The 24,066-nt window shown below is 38.3% G+C and overlaps 1 protein-coding gene across 1 annotated transcript; it reads left to right on the top strand.

The window, feature by feature from the left end:
- The first annotated feature begins 7,609 nt into the window (after positions 1-7,609).
- Positions 7,610-23,231, top strand: LOC121419737. Its single transcript, XM_041614193.1, has 8 exons — positions 7,610-7,649; positions 8,333-8,533; positions 17,851-18,252; positions 19,118-19,231; positions 19,611-19,676; positions 21,883-22,062; positions 22,589-22,741; positions 23,209-23,231. The coding sequence occupies exons 1-8, from the start codon at positions 7,610-7,612 to the stop codon at positions 23,229-23,231; spliced, it is 1,179 nt and encodes a 392-aa protein (XP_041470127.1).
- Positions 23,232-24,066: the final 835 nt, after the last annotated feature.

The raw sequence follows: 24,066 nt of genomic DNA, 5'->3' as shown, positions 1-24,066 counted from the left end.
CGCGCTGCCAGGCCACTGATGACTTCATCACCGATTGAGTGCATGCTAGTGTCGGAGGGTTTCCCCGAATTATTATGCGCGGCCAGTAGAAGGGGGTAAGCAAGGCAAAGGGGGTATGTCGGTGCAGCTTGACGAGTGGATACCATGCGCGACCCCAAAACACGTAAAAAGGATGTCTTTTTCACGATAGGGCACGTAACGTGATAAGGGTGTCAAAAACAAAAAAATAATGAAAAAAGGGTATCTAAAATTACGTGTTTAGGGTCGAATTTGCGGGGATGATGAAACACAATTGAAATGTTTTATAAAGGATGTCCTTTTTGCCCCAACACTTCGTGTTTAGAGTCCGATTTGCACGAGGTGTAGAAGATGGGTCGTACTCCAAATAAGATAAAGCCGACGACCGAAGGACCCGTAACAATAAAACATTCCTGTACTTGTTTAGGGGTTCATTTCAGGGAATATTGGCCAAGAGTATCGTCTTAATTGTTTCCAGTACTTGTTAAGGGTAGGATTTCACACGCCAATAGGCCTACTTGTTAAGGGGTGCATTTTGAGACCCCATGGTCGCGCATAGTATCCACTCGTGAATGGAAGTGCCCCCCACCCCCGGTGCAGCAGCGCGCCGTTATCTAATCATCTGTCTTTTACATGGCCCTGAGAAGCGGGGTGCTCCCAAGATTTTCATTGGAGGTAAGTGCTGCGTACAGGCCTCTTAAGCATGCACCCCCTGAAATTCTGGAATTCAGGTGTGAATAAATGGATAAATGTATTAAACAAAACGGGATGATCTTCACTAAGTTTTTTTTTGCTTTTAAAATTTCTCTGCACCAAAATGACCTCCATTTTTTGTGAACCCCCTTTTTTTCTTTTCATTTTTTTCGGGAGCAATATTTTGTTTTAGACAGAAGGTTGAAAAGTGTTGTCTTAACCGTGGGGGTTCTGGGGGGGGGGGGTAAAAGCCTTCACGGTCATAATGGTATATGAACAGGCCAATAATGAGGCAAAAATTTTGAGGGTCTCAGATATGGCGTATTGAGCAAAATTTATTTTCAAAAAAGAAATTAAAAATAAGATGTTGCGAGCCAGCGAGACATTATGACATATTTATTACAAAAATCAAATTTTGTGATAGATTTTGACATAAAATTCAGTGAATAATATCATTCAGCCCTTCCCTCTTTCCTTTCCCCCCGGCCCTTTCTCTTTTTGGTTTCATGGTCTCTGTAAGCATTGTATAGCAACCGTGTACCGAGAATTTGTTCATGATGAGTGAGCATATCTGGGCCGGGCTCTATGCGGCGTTAGCGTGAGGAGGGGGCACAACATGCATGGCACGTGTGACAAAAGAGTTGCTTAATAAATAAGTCCTGAGCGAGAGAAGCGAGCGAGAAAAAAATCACCTGTTCATGAGAATCTATCTTTGAGATAGATCGTGAAATGATACATGTACCTATATATGGCCTTCGTGGAACTTTTGGGGGCCACCGCCCGCCCCCCGGAAAAAACTCTTCCATCTGTATGCCAGCTGTGCTATGGACGATCAAACTTAATTGATAATAAATCAATTTTAAACCTTACAAATGACCGCCGCTATTTTAAATCAAAATTAATCGCGGGTATATACTTTAACACACATAACAGGGGCCGCAGAACGGTTTTGAAAGTGGGGGGGGGGGCTGGCTGACCATGCAAAAAAATCATAATCAGTTGGTCATTTTTACGTTTTTGTATACACGGTTTTGAAAAAAAAAGTTCTGGGGCTGAAGCCCCCAGCCCCCGGTTCCGCGGCCCCTGCATTACTTCAGCAAATAACATATCAGTTTTTTTAATGCTTTCCATTTCGTTGCCTTCTTCATTTTTCTTTTATGTTCCCTCGGCTGTGAAAACAATCATCCCCTTCCCCATTGTACGCTGTGCTTCAAAGTAAAGCTCAGAACATGATCATGATGAAGGGTCCTTACAGGAGCGTTATATAGAGCCCTTAATTTGAAGATTAAAAATGAAGTTTAAGTTAGCGGAGGCCAATTAATCTTTCGCGCCCAATTCAGCTCAGATATTAGTACTCACCATGCAATATTGTATATAGCACAGGCGCGTACGCAGGATTTTTGAAAGGGGGGGGGGCGTCCGAGCTGATTTTTTTTTTAAATCTCCCGCCCAGTCTCTAAAAAGTGATGAGCGGGGGGGGGGGAGGTGATGATTTTTTTTTCTTTTTTTTTCAGCGCTGCAAATAAGACAATAACATTTAAGTGGGGATGGGTATGTAACAGTGCGGTCATGACCCGCGAGCGAGCAGAAATGTTCTCGTTTTTGCGTTGAAAACATAACCTTTTTGTCAATAGTTTGTTGGTATCATAGTCGATGCTACATGTCCTTCGGATCGTAGCACTCATGATATGGCCAACCGCGTAGCCAGGATTTCATTTTGGAGGGGGCGGTATATGCACGGGGGTGGGTGGAGGGAGGGGGAGTTTCCCCCTCCCGCGCGAAGCGCGAAGCTTTTAGTGTTTCATAAATTAAAATGAAAAGGAGCCGTTTCTCTTGTCTCTAGTACCTCCAATTCGGTTGAGTATATTGCGATTTTGAACCTTGTTTTCAAAAGTGATTGTAAACGCACAAAAGAGGTATACAATGGAGGAAATTAAAATGATAATAACTCCGCGCGAAGCGCGGAAGCTAAAGTGATTTATCAATTTTTCTTGCCATAAAAAGGGTCCCGAGAAAAGGGTATTCTCAAAGATATATTGAAACTTTCTTTGGAAAGATCAGATTTGATTACAAACAATTAAGCATCAGTGCATATTTTAACTCGCAAAACAGAGGAGAAGATTGGTAGAGGAAGATATTCCTCCCCGCGATGAGCAATGAAACTCTGAAATTTCAAAGGGCGGACGTTTCATCAAATATAGATATCTCTAATACCCAATCGTCTCTAATTCAATTGATTTTCTAAGATTATTGAACTTCATTACAAGGAAAATAGTGCGCATAAAGTTGAAACTTCTGTGATTTATTGAAATTATCTATTTATATAATAAAGGATGATTAATTTTTTTGACTTATCCTGAAGCGCTTCATTTTGAATATAAAGAAACTTAAGTGTCATTCAAAATTTCAAACTGAGGGCGCAAAACAGGACAGGAGATGAATGTATACAGGGAAATGACATGAAGTTTAATACAATTTGATAAAAAAATATTGTCCTTTTTTTATTTTATACGACACGAATTCCATACCTTCCTCTTTTTAAATTAGGAACCTGTTTGCCTCCAAATTATGGTTGTTTATAGTAATGAGCTGAAAAGCGGGAGAAGCTGACTTTATGGAGGTGACGGCAGAAACTGATATAAAGATTTTACCCGCTCGGAGCCGACCAGACCAGAAGTTGCGCGATCAATTGAAAAAAAAGATAACTTCATACATTTACTTCGGCCTAACCTTACTCAAATTCATGCCCTAATGTATATAATTTTAACTTTAACTGGCAAGAAGCACATAGCTGAGGTGGAAAAACAGGGTTAGAGAAAAGGTGGGGGAACAATGGAGAACTTCAATAGTGTCATTTAACCGCGGAAGCAAAATTCATATATGAATTTAAAGCAAGAAGAGTGAAGGAGTTTCTCTTTTGAGAAAAAAATAAAGAATAAATAGAAAAAACACAAAGCTACCTTTCTTCCCTTTCCTTCCTTCCCTTTTCCTTTTCTCCTCTCCTTTTTTCCCTTCTTTTTTTTTCTTTTTGGGGACGTTTTGGGGGGAGGGTGACAGCCCCCCCCCCCCACGGCTACGCGCCTGGATATGGCCTTGATCAGAACACTAGAAACTTGAGAAATGTCATGAATAATTACGAGCGAGCGGAGCAAGCGAGCCGAAATGTTTGCGTTTTTCCGTTAAAACATACAATTCTTCTCAATAGCTTGTTGGTAATGATTACATATTAGTTGATGATACATGTCCTTCTGCTCGTAAGTCTCATGATATGGCCTTGATCAAGAGACTAGAAACTTAAGAAATTTCATAAATGATTACGAGCGAGCCGAAATTTTCGCGTTTTCCAGTCAAAACATACATTTCTTGTCAATAGTTTGTTAGTAAATCAAGTATTAGTCGATGCTACATGTCCTTCTATTCGTAACACTCATAATACGGCCTTGAACAGGAGACTAGATACTTATGGAATTTCATAAATTATTACGAGCGAGCGGAGCGAGCTAACCGACATTTTGGTTTTCATATTGGTAAAACATATTTTGTAAGAAAACGTATGTCTTTGTCTTGGTTCACTTGTATTCATAAGTATACATCATGATAATCATGTATGGCCTTGTTAATGGCGATACCGTGATCATGTCGGCGACATGCGGAAATAAAAGATATAATAAAATGGAGCGAGCGAAGCGAGCGGAAATTTTTTCTGTGTTTTTCGTCGGAAACATGAGATTCTGTTCATTATTGCTGTCATATACATTATTGGGTAGGGGAACTGTCCGTAACCAGACCAAGGAGTTATCAGGCGCTTGCCCGATAACTCCTTGATCAGACCGACCTCTAGGGAGACAAGCAAAAAAAAAAAAAAAAAAAAAAAAAAAAAAAAAAAAAAAAAAAGGAAACGAAAAGGGGGGGGGGGGTTGAACTCCCTAAACCCCCCTTGCGTACGCGCCTGATATAGCATGTATATTTTCGAAGGGTAAATGCGAATATTTAGCCTATTTTCGACAATCAATCCCGCCTTTATCCTTCAAATCAATGCATTATATTATAAAAGCCTATAATGAAACCCTCTAAGAACATAATTATGGGCTTTATGGCAATAAAGTTTTTAAAAACTTTATATAATAATATATAGACAACGTGACGCGGGCCGGTCTACGTGACAAATGTTCGGTGGTTGGTATTTTTTATACAGTGATTACCTATCATTTTTAAAACTTTTTATGATGTGCACATTATTTGAATTGCAGTTGTACTTTGTATCTTTTTTGAGAAGCCACTGTATGAATAACATAATCATCAGTCTTATCTAGGGTTACTGTACGTGTATGTGTAGAGGGATGGTAATCTACATGATCTAACGGCTTCCTCAAGTTTAATATTCTCGCACAAAACTTGATCAAAGGAAAACGCAATTCCACTATGGGTTTGGCGCTGGTATTGATTTATATACTTTCATGTACATACTGTAAGTATTAGAACAACTTATTCTGTGTTTAATGAATCAGTTTTTACTTATATTCTGTGTTTCTTCGTTCATATTCAATTCACCAGGGGCCCGTTGTATAAAACTTTTTACCTGAGAAAACTCAGGTTGTTTTTATAACGGAGTTTTTGCCCGGTGTTAAAGTCAGTGGCAGAAATCAGACTAACCTTAGTTTTCAGTTTTTACCAGAGTTTTATCAGGTAAAAAGGTTTATGCAACAGCCCAGGTATTCCTTGAACTGTATTAGAGTAAATGGGACCGATCATTGAATTTTGTTTTTTGCTGTGTTGGCGATATTCAAATTATGAAGTTGAAATTAATGTTGAAAACTTTATATATATATATTGGTATTTGAGAGAATCAGAGATACCTCAATATTTCTATGAATATAATATATATATATATATATATATATATATATATATATATATATATATATATATATATATATATATATATATATATATATATATATACAGTATATATATATATAGGGAGAGAGCAAGAGAGAGATTCATATTCACATGAAATAAAGGAATGGTCCTGGCTGAAAATGATTATATCTTAATACATATAAAGAAAAATTCAGAGGAAAATTTTATCAAAATCGGATAACAAATAATAAAGTTATTGAATTTTGAATTTTAGCAATATTTTGTGAAAATGCAGTCGTCATAAATATTCATTAAGTGGGCTGATGATGTCACATCTCCACTTTCCGTTTTCTTATCACATCATAGTAAAATCATGATTTTTTTCATTATTTCATACTTGTGCGAATAATATGTCTCCCTTATAATGAAATAAGTTGCGGCAATTAAATATCTACTGCACTAAATCAGTTGTCAATCCAATTTCTCTAGTTCTTGAAGGAAAAAAAGTGACTAAACATCATCAGCTCACCTAATGAATATCATGACGACTGTTTTTACAAAATATTGCTTAAATTTACGATTTAATAACTTTAAATTTGTTATCCGACTTTGATCGAATTTTATAGGCATTTTGCTCCATGAATATTATTCTACTTTATTTATTAAGCTATACATTCTTTCAGCCCGGGCCAACCTTTTAAAGAGTGGGAGGGGGCGGGCGAGATTCCAAATATTATCGCTAATGTCCTTTTCGAAATGTTTGTTAGCTCTACTTCCGGTCACTGCCAGTCCACTCTCCGTCCCAGTATGGACATCACCTTCTGAAACGTTCTTTGTTGGGCAGAGTGGTGCATCATTAAAGTGCTCCTTTCGAGGGAATCCCATTGCTGTTTACTGGTTAAAAGGTAAATGATTTATCATAATCCTTATGATGTTATCCGATAATAATGAACATTATAAGACTATGCGCACACAACCTGCTACTCGAAAAAAGAAATAAAATGAAATACATATCAGTTAAGGTTACAGCGTCAACTTGAAACATGACGCTCCATGCGCATTTTGTGAAAAGTTGACGCTCCAGAGTCGAATATGGTCAAATTTATATTCATACTAAATATAGTTTCCAATCGTGAAACAGATCATGATGAGTCCAGAAAACAATGATAGTGCATATTTTAGAGATATTCGAAGAAAAGGAAAATCACTATGGAAATCCAGTGTTTTTATAACAGTGTACAGGTTACTTTACAACTGCCATGTTGGAACTGTAATACATTCAGCTAGGCTTACAGCTTCAGCAGTCTTGCAAATACTATTTCATGAATTCAAAGGCAGACAATGATGTTTCAACAGTAGCTTTATCATCTTTGTTAAAGGACAAGTCCACCCCAACAAAAACTTGATTTGAATAAAAAGAGAAAAATTCAAGAAGCATAACACTGAAAATTTCATCAAAATCGGATGTAAAATAAGAAAGTTATGGCATTTTAAAGTTTCGCTCATTTTCAACAAAATAGTTATATGAACGAGCCAGTTACATCAAAATGAGAGAGTTGATGACATCACTCACTCACTATTTCTTTTGTATTTTGTTATATGAAATATTTTAATTTTCTCGTCATTGTCATGTGAAATGAAGTTTCATTCCTCCCTGAACATGTGGAATTCCATTATTTTAACATTTTGTGCTTCAGGCAAGGAGGTCCTAACCGTCAAATTCGTAAAAATTGAAATATTGTATAATTGAAACAATAAAAAACAAAAGAAATAGTGAGTGGGTGACATCATCGACTCTTCCATTTGGATGTAACTGGCTCGTTCATATAACTATTTTGTTGAAAATAAGCGAAACTTTGAAATGTCATAACTTTCTTATTTTATATCCGATTTTGATGAAATTTTCAGCATTGTGCTTGTCTGATTTTTCTCTATTGATCCAAATCAACATTTTTCGGCGGTGGACTTGACCTTTAAGAATCTATATCTTCACGTGACTGTTTTTCGAACGAAACTTTAACCTAAATTCTTCCTGCATATGCCGATAGGGGTTATCGAAGGGAACCCTAGCCTGATGGGTTGGTAGAATAGTAGCACCCCCGAGGGGTGCTAAGCCGGAGGGGGGCACTTACATTGACGAGTGGATACCATGCGCGACCCAGAAAACACGTAAAAAGGATGTCTTTTTCACGATAGGGCACGTTACGTACGTAACGTGATAAGGGTGTCAAAAACACAAAAATAATGAAAAAAGGGTATCTATTTCGCTAGGAAATTACGTGTTTAGGGTCCGAATTGCTTGGACGATAAACATAAATTAAAATGTTTTATAAAGGATGTCCTGTTTGCCCGAACACTTCGTGTTTAGAGTCCAATTTGCGCGAGGTGTAGAAGGTGGGGTCGTTCTAAACCAAATAAGGTAAAGCCGACGACCGAAGGACCCGTTATAACAATTAAACATTCCTGTACTTGTTTAGGGGTTCATTTCAGGGAATATTTGCCAAGAGTATCGTTTTGTTTCCAATACATGTTAAGGGTAACGTTTCACACGCCAATACTAGTTAAGGGGTGCATTTTCAGAATATGGAAATTTCGTGTTTAGGGTGCTTTTCGAGACCCCATGGTCGCGCATGGTATCCACTCGTGAATGGAAGTCCCCCCCCCCGGTGCTAATCTTCACGGTCGAGTCGTTCCTTTCGGATCTCTAAAATATTTCCATTCTTGGAATATAGAGAAGTAAAATATTAGTCATTTCTTGAAGGGGAGTCGCTACAGACAGCAGTGCCGATTATCACGTGGTACAAAGAGGAGATAACCACCCGGAATGAAGGATTTGAGTTTGGCCCAAACTTCTCGCTGTTATTTGAGCATCCTGGGATATCAGATACCGGGAGATACCACTGCAGGGTGTCGAATCATCAAGGGATCCTCAGCTCAAACCATACGGATCTTACAGTGTTAGGTGAGGTACATGAACTCAGGCGCGGATCCAGGATTTCGTAGGGAGGGGGGCCCAAATTCGACCTGATTTTGGCGCCCCTGTGTATTTTTCGGGAAAATGGCGGCCCCCATAGGCGGCGTAAGCGGGAGGGACGTGTCCCCTCCTAAATTTTAGGTGGGGGAGGGTCCCCCCTAAATTTGTTTTTGATAAACTTTTTTTTTTTTTTTTTGGCTGGGCAATTTGTTCTCCTGGTTCCCCCTAAATTCACGTGGACTCCCCCTGAAACGTGTGTTGTCCCCCCTAGGTTGATGGCCTTTTTTTTTTTTTTTTGCTTGTCAAAAATTTTTGGTTTAGCAACTCCTAAAATTTAGGTTGATAACCTTTTTGGGGGGCGCTTGTCCAATTTTTTACCTGTGTCCATCCCAAAAATTCAGATGCACACCCCCTAAATTTTTTGGCTTCCGCCGCCAATGGCGGCCCCTCCCTCCCCCCAGGCAATCATAAGTGCCTTAAATGCAAGGTGAATTATATATTTCATAGGCACATGAATCAGGGGCGGATTCAGCCTTCGCCAATAAGGGGGCCCGGAAATATTTTTTCAGCCACATTTTCCCGATCGCCCGGTCGAAGGTGTTTTTTTTTTCGTTTGTTTCTTTGAAGGGGGTCGTCCTATAAGTCACCTCTTAGCTTTATTCTTGAAATCAACATAAATGTATAATATCATAATCCTTATTTTATAATGACTGCGCGAAGCGCGAGCAATTTTTTTTTTGAAATTGTATGTATTTTTTCCTAAAATTTGAACATTCTGAAAAAAGATGTGCCTGCAATACTGCGAACGCGAAGCGCGAGTACAATTTTTTGATAAACGTTTTGAACTGATTGGAAAGGTAGGCCTACCAGTCCTGTTAAAGACTGCATACAGTTAGCCATGAAGACGTTATATATTTCAACAATCAAATAATGCGAGCGCGAAGCGCGAGCTGAAAATTTTTGACATTTCTACATAAAGAATGGAAAACTTTAATCAGTTTTTGTAATTATGAACAGGATAGCTATACAGTATAACTAAACAATTGATGCGAGCGCGAAGTGCGAGCGGAAATATTCTAGATTTAAACCTAGAACGGGACCACTCTATTCATGTTTCCTAAATCATGAAAAAGATGAGTAAGAGGGGATCTTCCTACATTAATAATGCGAGCGCAAAGCGCGAGCAGAAAATGTTTGTACACGTTTTAAACTGATCGAAAAGTGCCTTTTAAGGACTGCTTGCAATTTGCCATGAAGACATTACATATTTTACAATCAAATAAATACGAGCGCGAAGCGCGAGCTCAAAATTTTTGACATTTCTACATAAAGAATGGAAAACTTTGATCAGTTTTTGTAATTATGAACAGGATAGCTATACAGTATAACTAAACAATTGATGCGAGCGCGAAGTGCGAGCGGAAAAATTCTAGATTTAGACCTAGAACGGGACACTCCATTCATGTTTCCTAAATCATGAAAAAAATGAGTAAGAGGGGATCTTCCTACATTAATAATGCGAGCGCAAAGCGCGAGCAGAAAATGTTTGTATACGTTTTGAACTGATCGAAAAGTGCCTTTTAAGGACTGCTTGCATTTAGACATGAAGACATTACATATTTCATTAATCAAATAATGCGAGCGCGAAGCGCGAGCTGAAAATTTTTGACATTTCTACATAAAGAATGGAAAACTTTAAATACAATTTACTTAATTACAGAAAAAACAATTCGAATCTGTACTGATTCCCAATATTTATCACACACAAATCCATTATTCCATAAACTAAAGACTCTAACAGTATTTGACATAGATACACTTCAAAGTTTACTACTTATCAGTTTTTGTAATCATGAGCAGGATAGCTATACAGTATAACTAAACAATTGATGCGAGCGCGAAGTGCTAGCGGAAAAATTCTAGTTCTAGACCTAGAACGGGACACTCTATTCATGTTTCCTAAATCATGAAAAAGATGAGTAATGCGAGCGCAAAGCGCGAGCAGAATATGTTTGTATACGTTTTGAACTGATCGAAAAGTGCCTTTTAAGGACTGCTTGCATTTAGCCATGAATACATTACGTATTTCATGAATTAAACAATGCGAGCGCGAAGCGCGAGCTGAAAATTTTGGACATTTATACATAAAGAATGGAAACTTTAAATACAATTTACTTAATTACAGAAAAAACAATTCGAATCTGTACTGATTCCCAATATTTATCACACACAAATCCATTATTCCATAAACTAAAGACTCTAACAGTATTTGACATAGATACACTTCAAAGTTTACTACTTATGTTTAAGTAAGTAAATAACATGCTCCCACCTACCTTCATTCCACAATTTTTATTCTCTGAAAACATCTATTCATTCATACCCTACTCGTAACTCTTCAAATTTCCATTTAATCAACCCCAAACTGCTTATTGCGCAGAAATCCATAAGACACCATGGTCCAGATTTGTGTAACTCTCTACCAGCAGAGTCTGTAAAACAATCTTCGTCTCTTCACTCATTTAAGGCAAAAGTTAAATCTATGTTATTATCAGAATATTTGAAGTAAAATTTTTGTGTCATATCCTTTTTATCGTGAATTTATTCCTCCTTCGATTTAGTCATTACCAATATCTTCATCATGACCACCATCATCTCCATGGCCTTCATCATCATCATAATCATCATCATCAACATCATCATCATATCACCGTCACCCTCAGCTTTATCATTTTCATCTTCATACTATAATATTGCATGAATTCATGTTTCGTATTTGAAAATATATGCCAATTCTGCTTTATAAATGTATTAATTCAATTAGTATAAGTTTGGGATTGTCATTTTTTCAAGCAATCTGCTTATGATGACAATCCTCCTGCAAATTGTGAATATCATATAGTTAATCTTTTTTTCCTGGAATTATTTTTTAGTACTCATTATTTATGATTCATGCCAAAAAGCTAACATATGTTTTTTATGTTTGAAAAATGTATTACGAATGTTATGGATGCAGAAGATAACAATAAATCAAATCAAATCAATTAATGAGAGCGCGAAGTGCGAGCGGAAAAATTCTAGATTTAGACCTAGAACGGGACACTCTGTTCATGTTTCCTAAATCATGAAAAAGATGAGTAAGAGGGGATCTTCCTACATTAATAATGCGAGCGCAAAGCGCGAGCAGAAAATGTTTGTACACGTTTTGAACTGATCGAAAAGTGCCTTTTAAGGACTGCTTGCAATTTGCCATGAAGACATTATATATTTCACAATCAAATAAATACGAGCGCGAAGCGCAAGCTCAAAATTTTTGACATTTCTACATAAAGAATGGAAAACTTTAATCAGTTTTTGTAATCATGAACAAGAGAGCTATATAACTAAACAATTGATGCGAGCGTGAAGTGCGTTTTGAACTGATCGAAAAGTGCCTTTTAAGGACTGCTTGCATTTAGCCATGAAGACATTACATATTTCACAATCAAATTATGCGAGCGCGAAGTGTGAGCGTAAAAAAATCGAGATTTCGACCTTGAACGGGAAACTCTATTCGTGTTTTGTAAATCATGAAAGGGATGAGAAAGGGATCTTCCTAATACGAGCACAAAGGGCGAGCAGAATTTTTTGATATTGTGATCTGAAACTGGATAACTGAATGAAAATGCGCGCGCGTGTTTCCGATTTACACCTAGAATCTAGGCATTCTAAACAATCTTTTATCATGAAAATAAAAGCGAGCGCGAAGTGCGAGCTTAAAATATTTGATATTCCGATCTGATATTTCAAACACTTTGTAGGAAACTTGTAAGGTGGATATAAATCGCACTTGATAAAGAGCTGATATGTTTCATTATTACTTTAATTTTGAGACATAGGACCTTGACATTCTTAGGATTGTTATCATATGAATATGATGACTATATATCTTCCTATTCATCTTGCTAAGCGCGAGATAAAACAAAAGTGACAATTTAATTATTAAATTGATATCTTAGTATTAATGCATAATGAGGGCGCAGAATCTGATGATATTATGGCCTGAACACTGAACATTTCAAGCACCTTTTTATTCATGAATAGGATGCATCATTAATTAGTTGATATATTTTTAACCATTAGCCGAAATTTTTGATAAACTGTCATGAAAAGGGGATTTTAAGTAATTTTTTATACAATCAATATTGAGACATACATAACCCGCCAATCAAACATGCAAGCATAGCAGCGCTCGCTGATGCGTTTTGACAATCAGACCTGAAAAGGGATATTTTGAAAACTTTATGGAATACATGGAAATCATAGGTACCTGATAAATCAAAATTCGCGAACGCGCAGCGCAATTGGAAAATGTTAATATTCAGACCATAAAACTGACATTTTTACAGAGCACTTTTTAAAAATCCATATGTAAATCACAAAAATTAATGAAAGTTCGATTTCCAAGGAGAAATATGTTTTGTATACTGACTTCCAAACTTGATATTTAAGCTCCGTGTTGAACAAGATATGTGGATCACTTAACAGGCAATGCGAGCGCGAAGCGCGAGCGAAAATTTTATGTAGTGACATAAAATATTTATTCCAAGTCTTCCTCTCATCTTATTTGATTAATTCGTCTTCCTCCTTATCTTTTTTCTTTTCCTTCCTTTTTCTTTCTTCCCCTCTTTTTTGCTCTACCAATAGGGGGTCCGGGCCCCTCGGGTCCCCTCCTGGATCCGCCTATGCATGAAGAAGAGGCAATTGAATAATGGTTTTATAATGATGTGTTCATGAATAAATGTAATATCACTTTAAAAAATAATCGATGCTAGCGGGAAACTCGAGCGATTTCTATTTTAACCATTTGATGCTTTCAATTCGTTTAACTTTTCATCAGAGTAGGCCCTGCTAGAATTATGTGATCTGTAAGTGTTTGGATATATTATATAATCTTTTGTTATTCGCTTGAATTCCATTCAAAACAGTGAGTTGTCTTGTCAATCCTAATCAACAAACATTGGCTCTTCCGCTCTTCCAACAATCATATAAAGTATCAAAAGGTTATGCATCTTATAATCTTGCTCAAATTTTATATACTCCAAATAGATTTTCAAAAGAAACAAAATGCGTGTAAACGGTGTATATAAAAAGAATATAAGATACTAGAGATAAATTACTGTAAAAATATACTTTACTGTCAGTGTCTTTATAGATATGAAAACAATGCTCTTAAGTTCGCATCATTTTGGACGATAAGTTCTTATCTCTCTCTTTCATACAATACTAGTGAAACATGAATTCCAAGGTCCCATGTATCTTGTATACATCAACTATTTCAAGATGTAACAAAAAATTGAACCCCTGATTTGGGGTTTAAAAATTGAACCCTGCGGTTGGGGTTCATTTTTGCACCCTGCGGGTTCAAAACTGCACCCCTAAATATCAAATTGAAACCCTAGGGTGCGATTTTGAACCCGCAGGGTGAAAAAATGAACCCGAATCGCAGGGTTCAATTTTTGAACCCCAAATCAGGGGTTCAATTTTTTAACCCATAGGGTGCTGATTTTGCATCAACCTTTCGGGGTTCAAATCTGAACATTTATTTCTTAGCGTTTGCAAGTAAACTTCAAAATTTCTGTAAATAATATCTATCAATATGTCCATCAGTGTTGTAGTCAAGGCTCAAACCTCCAAGGCCAAGGCTTTAATACCCAAGACCAAGGCTTCAATCCCCAAGGCCATGCCTAAAAACCTCAGAGCCAAGGCATTTTAAACTTTCAATACATGGAACAATGAGCCAACAACAAGGCGGCAGTTCGAATATCAGTTCGGCGCCCCTACATGTAGGTCGATCATCAATTTGACCCCCCCCCCTTCGAACATCATTTTGGCATCCCTTCGAACTCAATTGCCTTCCTTTATTCGAATATCATTTCGCCCCCCCCCCCTAGCTCGAGTATCAATTTTTGCGTCCCCCTAGTTAGAAAATCAATTCGGCGCTCCCTAGTTTGAGTATCAATTTGGCGCCCCCTTCCTCGAACATCGATTCGGCCCCCTCCCTAGTTCAAGTATCAATTTGGCGCCCCCACTTCGAACATCATTTCGGCGCCCTCCTAGTTCGAATATCAGGTCGGCGCCCCTACATGTAGGTCGATCATCAATTTGCCCCCCCCCCCGTTCGAACATCAATTCGGCCCCAGTTCGAACATCATCTTGGCATTCCTTCGAACTCAATTTGCCTTCCCTAGTTCGAATATCATTTCGCCCCCCTAGTTTGAGTATCAATTTGGCGCCCCCCTACCTCGAACATCGATTCGGCCCCCTTCCTAGTTCGAGTATCAATTTGGCGCCCCCACTTCGAACATCATTTCGGCGCCCTCCTAGTTCAAATATCAATTCGGCACCCCTACATGTAGGTCCAACATCAATTTGGCGCCCCTAGTTGAATATTAATTTGGCGCCCCTACATGTAGGTTCTTCATCGATTGCCCCCCCCCCCCGTTCGAACATAAATTCGGCCCTTAGTTCGAACATCATTTTGGCATCCCTTCGAATTCAATTTGCCTTCCCTAGTTTGAATATCACCCCCCCCCTAGCTCGAGTATCAATTTTGCGCCCCCCTAATTCGAACATTATTTCGGCGCCCCCCTAGTTTGAGTATCATAGGCGCCCCCCTAGCTTCAACATCGATTCGGCCCCCCCTCCCCAGATCGAGTATCAATTTGGCGCCCCCACTTCGAACATCATTTCGGCGCCCTCCTAGTTCGAATATCAGTTCGGCGCCCCTACATGTAGGTCGATCATCAATTTGCCCCCCCCCCCTTCGAACATCATTTTGGCATCCCTTCGAACTCAATTTGCCTTCCTTAGTTCGAATATCATTTCGCGCCCCTAGCTCGAGTATTAATTTTGCGCCCCCCTAGTTAGCACATCAATTCGGCGCCCCCTAGTTTGAGTATCAATTTGGCGCCCCCTACCTCGAACATCGATTCGGCCCCTCCTAGTTCGAGTATCAATTTGGCGCCCCCACTTCGAACATCAGTTCGGCGCCCCTACATGTAGGTCGATCATCAATTTGCCCCCCCCCCGCCCTTCGAACATCATTTTGGCATCCCTTCGAACTCAATTTGCCTTCCTTTATTCGACTATCATTTCGCCCCCTAGCTCGAGTATCAATTTTGCGTCCCCCTAGTTAGAACATCAATTCGGCGCCCCCTAGTTTGAGTATCAATTTGGCGCCCCCTACCTCGAACATCGATTCGGCCCCCTCCCTAGTTCAAGTATCAATTTGGCGCCCCCACTTCGAACATCAGTTCGGCGCCCCTACATGTAGGTCGATCATCAATTTGCCCCCCCCCCCTTCGAACATCATTTTGGCATCCCTTCGAACTCAATTTGCCTTCCTTTATTCGACTATCATTTCGCCCCCCCCCCACTTCGAACATCATTTCGGCGCCCCCCCAGTTCGAATATCAATTCGGCGCCCCTAAATGTAGGTCCAACATCAATTTGGTGCCCCTATTTCGAATATCAATTCGGCGCCCCTACATGTAGGTCGATCATCACTTCGGCCCCCCCCCCCGTTCGAACATCAATTTGGCATCCCTTCGAACATCATTTCGGCGCCCTCCTAGTTCGAATATCGATTCGGCGCCCCTACATGTAGGTCCAACATCAATTTGGCGCCCCTAGTTCGAATACCATTTCGCCCCCCCCCCCTAGCTTGAGTATCAATTTGGCGCCCCCAGTTTCAACATCAATTTGGCGCCCCCAGTTTCAACATCAATTTGGCGCCCCTACGTCGAACATCAATTCCCCCCCCCCCCGTTCAAACATCAATTCTGCCCCCAGTTCGAACAGCATTTTGACATTCCTTCGAACATCATTTCAGCGCCCTTTTGGTTCGAACATCATTTTCTTTCCTCCTCTTCTTTTTTTTCTTCTCGTCCTTCCCTCTTCCTCTCCCCTTTTCTTCTCTTCTTTCCCCCTTTCTTTCTTTCTTTTTTCTTCTCTTGTTTCTTCCCTCTTCCTCTTTCTCCTTTTCCTCTCTCTTTTCACCCTCTTCCTCCCTCTCCTCCCTTTTCTTCTCTTCCTTCCCCCTCTTCCTTTTTTTTCTCTTTCTTCCCCCTCTTTTTTTCTCCTTTTTTCTTCTTTTCTTTCTCCTCTTCTTTTCTTTCCCCTCTCTTTTTTTCTTTCCTCCCTCTTCCTCTCTCTCCTTTTCTTTCCCCTCTTCCTCTTTTTCCCCCTCTCCTCCTCCCTTTTCTTCTCTTCCTTTCCCCTTTTCTCTCTTTTTTCCTCTTCTTTCTTCCCTCTTCCTCTCTTTCCTTTTTTCTTCTTTTCCTCTCTCTTCCCCCTCTTCCTCTTTTTTTCTTCTCCCTCCCCCTCCCTTTTTCTTCTCTTCCTTCCCCCTCTTCCTCTTTTTTCTCTTTCTTTCCCCTCTTTTTTCTTTCCCTTCTTTTCTTTCCCCTCTCTTTTCTTTCCCCTCTCTTTTTTCTTCTCTTCTTTCCTCCCTCTCCCTCCCCCTTTCTTTTCTTCTCTTCCTCCTTTTCTTTCCTCTTTTTCCTCTCTCTCCTTTTCTTCTCTTCCTTTCCCCTCTTCCCCTCTCTTTTTTTCTCCTTTTCCTTTCCCTCTCTTTTTCCTTCTCTTTCTTTTCCCTTTTCCTCTCTCTTTTCCTTCCCTTCCTTCCCCTCTTTCCTTTTTCTTCTTTTCTTTCCCCCTTTCCTCTCTCTTTTTCCCTCTTCTTCCTTCCCCCTCTTTCCTCTCTCTCCCCCCTCTTCTTTTCCCCCTCTCCTCTCTCTCTTTTCCTTTTTTTCTTTCCCCCTTTTCCTCTTTTTTTCTTCCTTTCTTCTTTTTTCCCCTCTTCCCCTCTTTTTCTCTTTCATTCCCTCTCTCTTTTTTTAGCCGAAGAGGGGGGGGGGCCAAGGCCCCCTCGGCCCCCCCCATGGATCCGCGCCTGCATGAACTCATGTTCATCTAGAATAAATTAATGGTGCAGTTTCGATAAAGTGGACTTTTGTTCAACCAAATTCCTTTCAGATGCTGCCATCTATTAAAGTCTCACGATGGCGGATCTCCTGCCTTCCTGACTGCAAATATTTTCAACAATAATTACGACTAGAATTATTGTAGGTCTGTTTTTCATATCCATGTGCTGTAACGGTTTATATATGAATATAAATCATGTGTAATTTGTTAGTGTATAGTTTTATGGGAAGCAAAATAAAACGAAATCACAAACTTTAGACTCGTACATGTAACATGGAAGAAGAATAATTCTTACGGAATGACTTGCACTTAATAACATTTTGTTTCTTCTCCTTAAGTTCAAGAATCAGATGAGGTTGACAAAGTTGAAGCCGGAGATGACGATACTTATCTTCGGGTGACCCAGTGTGAAAGAGACCAGTTTGATCAGGATTCACCATGTATCATCAAAGTCCACCCAGACCAGGACATCCTGGAACTTGATTGCATCGTAGAGGGCGCCCACCAACCTGTTCTTCTCACCTGGCACAATGCGGGTGCACTCCACATTTCCCTGAACACCACATCTTCCAGCGAGAAAATACTGGAAGATGGAACATATCTAAAGAAAATTTCTCTCAGATTGCAGTCCGAAGAGATGGGATCGGAGCGAAAACAGTTGATCTGCTTGGCTCAAGGTCCCAACGCTACGAAGACCGTAAACGTCACTATTCAATTTGAACCAGAAATGCCTGAAGAAGGTATGTTAAAAAGGTTCATGATGATTTTTCTCTACTGTCTGAAAAAGGCAAATTGATGAAGTGCTTGTATTGGTTAGATCATTGTTTTATATCCATGCTCAGGGACGCCACAAAATGTTCTCCCCTTGTAAATCGGTTCAGACATCTCCGTTTATTTTTAATTGATAATAACGAAATGAAAAAAAAAACAAACAAACAACATAGATAACACATTTCTCTGCAGATAGGCCAGACTTATTGAGTGATACACTGGAATTACTTAAAGTACATGTACGGCAACGTAAATTTGATGGAATAACAAATACATTACATTAGAAAGTAAAAAAAGGAAATTTAGTTGCCACCTTATAAATAATAATAACCCCCTTCTAAGTGAGAAAACACCACTTTCAACTATCAAAAGTATTTATCAAAGTATAATTTGTACAAATCAATTTAGCTTCATTTTAAAAACCCTTTTAAACAGCGGCAATTTCAAATTTTTCTTTTTTTTAATAGATGATGTATCGCCTTTGATCGGAAAGGAGACAATGACAGAGACGTCGATACTGAAGGGGGGGGGGGCAGGGGATATTATCGCCTCCTCAATTAAAATATTGAAGTAATTTTTTTTTATTTTCTTCACTTTGCCTCCCCCATCCCCGTCCGGAACATGGATCAATTACACTCCTGGCAATAAGGATGAGTGGGGCAAAACAAGAACAAAAATATATGAATTATAACGATTTAAATGAAATCAGAATGAAATTACAAACGTTACATAAACTATAGGTCCATTATCAATAATAACTTTTAAGATTTTTTTTTCTCGATACTTTGTTTTTATTTATTAAACTTTCTTTGTTTTGTATCGTGTGTATATCAGGTCCTTCAACAGTGGGGATCGTCGTAGGAGTAATTTTTATTCTGGCGGTAATTTCTGCATTTGTTGCTTTTATTGTCTGGAAAAGGTTTATCAGGAGACCGAGGGAAAAGGCAGGTAATTTTTTTTATCATTATATAGTCTAAAAATGTCGTTCCAAAAATGTTTTATCAAAATTGTCATGACAAAGAAAATGTTAATAATAAAGAAACTGTTTTTATGTATAATAAAAATTGCGCAAATTTGCATCAGTTTATTGCACAAAGCGATTTATAGGGATACATAGGGGGATATAATTCAGTAACATTTTATAAACAAACAAACATTTCAGAAACAGATAAACACTGATGTTTACAAAATCAATGTTAGGATATTTCGCTTTGGACTGGTTATCTTTCAATTTCTTCATTCAGAATTTCATCGTATATCATCTTAAGCCATAAATTATTATCAGTTTTGTTTGTTATGAAATATTTTGCTTTCTATGCAACTCAAGAGGAAAATCAAGAAGCAGAGGAAAATCAAGAAGGAGAGGAAAGTCAAGAAAGACAAAAACTGCTTGGTATGTATCCCAGATTCGAGAAGTATAAAAATTATGAACCAAACTATCTGAGCAATATTTGGGATCTTTTTTTGTACTTGAGTAATATTAAGAGAGAGAGAGAGAATAATGATAATAATTATACTTGCTTATATAGCGCTTAATACTTACTTTGTCAGAAGTCTATATGCAGCATAATTACCCTGGCTTTAGCAGTGCAGTGCGTTTAAAGGAATAAATTCCTGCCAGGTACCCATTTAACTCACCTGGGTGGAGTGCAGCACACTGTGGATCAATTTCTTGCTGAAGGAATGATGAGAATGAGAAAGAAGGGGGGGGGGGGGTGAGGGGAAGGAAGAGAGAAGTGTGCGTGTGTGTGTTGGGGGTTCATCATCTGTAACATAATTGAGCATTGAAATTAGACGCAGTGCATGCATGAAGTTAAAGAGCGTTTGTTTGTATTTATTTCCATATAAAAAGCTAAAATATATACATGATCAATTAACGTACAGATGGAGGATGGCCCATTTCAGCGGCATAGGCGGCGGAAGCGGGGGGGACGGGGGGGACGTGTCCCCCCCTAAATTTTAGGTGGGGGGGATGTTGCCCCCCTAAATTTTGTTTTGATAACCTTTTTTTTTTTTTTTTTTTTTTTTTTTTTTTTTTTTTGCTTGTCAATTTTTTTTCCTGCGTCCCCCCTAAATTCACGTGGACCCCCTTGACACGTGTGTTGTCCCCCCCTAAAATTTAGGCTGATGACCTTTTTTTTTTTTTTTTTTTTTTTTTTTTTTTTTTTTTGCTTCTCAAAATTTTTTGGGCGCTTGTCCTATTTTTTACATGTGTCCATCCCAAAATTTCAGGTGGACACCCCCTAAATTTATTGGCTTCCGCCGCCAATGTTCAGCGGTATCAATAAGATACCACTGTTCCTCCATGGGGTCTATTCATTCAATGTAAATAGGCCTATCAAAAATATAATACGGTCATAATATTATAAAAGATCGGTAAAAACTAAAAAACAGAGATGTTGATTAAGATTAGTAATCAGAAAACTAACTAAAACAAATGGAAAATACAAAATAAAACTGATGGTTGATTTTGACGACTTTTGTCCAGTCCGACAAAAGTCATCCGCCTTTGCCTACTCCTCACCCTGTTAAAAAAACGTGATTTTACAGAAAATAAACAGAAGATTTTGCAGAAAGCAATAACAGAATCATTCTGTAAATTTATAAAACAGGAATTTTTCTGTAATTTAACAGAACAGGTCTGTTTAAAAAGGGGAAAAGGATATTCAAGGAAATTTGTAAGATTCCATACTCCAAATACCAATTTCTTGTAAGATTACGCAAATAGGTGAGATTACAGGTGTTCTCGAGACTCTGCTGCAGGAACTTCTTTTATTTTGAGGATAAATTTTCTAACAGTGCATGTTCTTTTGTCCCCAATAGTTTAAAAGCCCTGACGTCGACACTGCCGCTGTGTTATTTTGAAATTCCTTTAAAGAGTGTACCGCCGTTTAATTTCATTTCCGATGATCATGAATGTGTTATACAGTGCGTAAAAAAAATACGCTTCGAAAAAAAATCCTGTATAATTATACAGTATTAATATTCTGAAGATTTTTCCACATTTCAACATTGGTACAGATGATATAACTGTCGAAAAATATTTCCGCTTGAGTGAGCACTACTTACTTTTGAGAAGTTAGTGAAGAATGATTTGCGCAGAGCTTTGAAATTTTTAGTTATGCTAAAAAAGTAGACTTTAATCATGAAGAACATGTGGAATCTAGCTAGTAAAATTGATTTGAAGACATATTTTACTCTTTTTGCAACTTGTTTCCTTGCCCAAAACAATTCGAAGAGTGCATTGCTCCCCACCTCACTCCCCCACACACCAAGGCAATTTTGCTTTACAATGAGCTGTGATTTACATGAAATGGCTTAGGCTTAATTTTCATTTTGTTAATCGTTTTTAAGCTTGGGAAAAGTGTGGAGAAACAAGCATTAAATGAAAAATGAAATGTAAACCCACTTTAGATCATAAAAACTTAGTAAAAAATTGCTGGAGATGTCTGATATAAAATTTTGTTCAGATTCAGTTTTGTCCACAGATCCAGCTGGCACAAAAAAGGGTGAAGGTTGTTCAAAGTGTAAACTTTTTTTTGATACGCACTGTATATTCTTATGATTTATATTGTTCGTGTTCTTCTGTATTCACTTAGAGCAAAACACGAAACAAATGAAAGAAAAGCGAGAAAAGGTTTTGGCCTACAGACCCCAGAACAAGACCACGCCTACTTCAGGTGAAATCGAGGAACCTCCGCCCGTACAACTGGGTGTCTTCGGCCTATCACGAGCTGGAAAATCTGCCTTCATTAATTCTTTGTACTTTGCTGTGAAAGGTATGGTAGGTTTGCTAAGAGGTTGAATGCTGCATTTTTTAGTACAAATGTCCCACTTGGCACAAATGTTCCTTGAGTCAAAAGAAAAAGATTCATCCAAAGAGACACGCTGTATCTATGCAAATAAGCAAGTAATTTGCAGCGATGACCGAATAGAATGAGGTGTTTAGTTACCCATCAAGCTCATCAAATATGCAAAAGCTCTTTATTCATAAATATCCGGGGGGGGGGGCAGTCAGACGTATTGCTGTATATTATATATATTTAACATTCCCTCCATTTGTGCAAAGAAAGCCATTGCTTTTCCTTAATAGAATCAATGTTAGTCCATGGTTTTATTGATGAATCGTACATGCATGCATGATATTTTTTTGTCAATAAGCTTTATCAATTTGAGATTACAAATCGCGGGAGTTGGTCGAATGTTTACTTTCTTGTTGAGTTTAGGCAAGCGAAATAATGCACTGTAAAATATCTCTGCTCTCTTTATTCACATATGAAAGTTATATATATTTTTTTAAAACAGGCGAATATTCTCTTATCGCCGACGAATCAAACGAATTAAACCAGAGGACAGAATGGAGAGAAGCTAAACCCCTGACTCCTTATATAAAAATATTGGATAATAGAGGTCTAGAGAATTACAACAATGTCATTCCCGAACTCATGGAGGAGATCAGTAAGTCATCGTTGTTTTCTTATTTTCTTGCCGGGGGGGGGGGCTTGATTGTATTTTTGTGAGTTTTATTTCTTCTTGTTCTCGAAAGAAGAAAAAGAGGAAGAAACAGAAAGAAAGGAAAAAAAGAGCATACAAAACGAGATTACTTGCTCGTGCAATATAAACGTTTTTGTACATCATTTAAGGAATTAAGTGGGGATGTACAAAAACGTAAAACAATGGACATTTGATTTTTTTCTTTGCATCGTCATCCCCACTTTTAAACCGTCACATTATGAGTCAAATATATCGGCATGATGTTTTTATTAATCATTATTACGAACGTGACCGAACATTGATGTTTTCTTTACGTTACTATCTATTCATCTATTTATTGTAATGTTCTAATGTATTCATCCATCCATCCATTTCTTCCTTCCTTCCTTCCGTCCTTCATCCCCTCATTAATTTATTAATTAATTCTTTAGGAAATTGGGTTCTGATTTCCTAATATTTATATAAAAGTTAGGTCCTACCTTAAATTCTTGCTCGCCAGAGGATCCAGCCGCTCAGGTAAATTTCACAAATCCAGTGACAAGAAATATATACACTTCACGATTTCAAATAGATTAGAAAAAAAGGGACAGACGTCACAAAATATCTCGCGAAGAAATGAGCTCATTAAGTATGCAGAGAATATAAACTTCGAAGGAGTGGAAGTGACGGTATGAAGTAAGAATTGAAAAAGATAGAGAAATGAGTATAAAATGATCCTCCACAAGATTTGGTTCGATCCTCACTAGCAGCTGGATGAGATGGTCAGCATGAGTGGTTAGGACGAAGGCAGAGAGTAGAGTGATGATGTGGTAGAGAAAACAAGTTGTTTTTACCAACATCAGAAAAGGTGAGACAAAGAAATAAGCGCCAAAAAGGGGGGCAAAACACAGTTGAGAAGAACAAAGAAGAGAGAAGCAGACTGTGAGAAAAGTAAACATGCAAGCATCTCTGTAGTGATGAAGTATACCTGCAAGTTCATTGCAATAAACAAGGAACAATGAAAGGATGTTTGCTCCAAGTCTAGGACAAAAGAAAGGTTGTTTCTTAATATAAGAATGTGTTTGCCAAGTAGATTTGGGCAGGAAATGAGGTGCCTTGTTCTGTGCAAGTAAAGTATAGTACATTGCACATGGCAGAACCAAGTTAGAATATAGATATGAAATTGGAAATAAAAGAAAGAATTTATATACATGAACAGAATATTGAAATATAAATGAAAATATATACAAGGAAAGAATATATAGATATATAAAAAGATATAGTCAAGTCACTACAGTAGCTCCCCCCTA

This window comes from Lytechinus variegatus, chromosome 8 (genome assembly GCF_018143015.1).
Source record: "Lytechinus variegatus isolate NC3 chromosome 8, Lvar_3.0, whole genome shotgun sequence".
Classification (NCBI taxonomy): Eukaryota; Metazoa; Echinodermata; class Echinoidea; order Temnopleuroida; family Toxopneustidae; genus Lytechinus; species Lytechinus variegatus.
The sequence above is the reverse complement of the archived record's forward strand: the minus strand, read 5'-3'. Positions and strand labels throughout refer to the sequence as shown.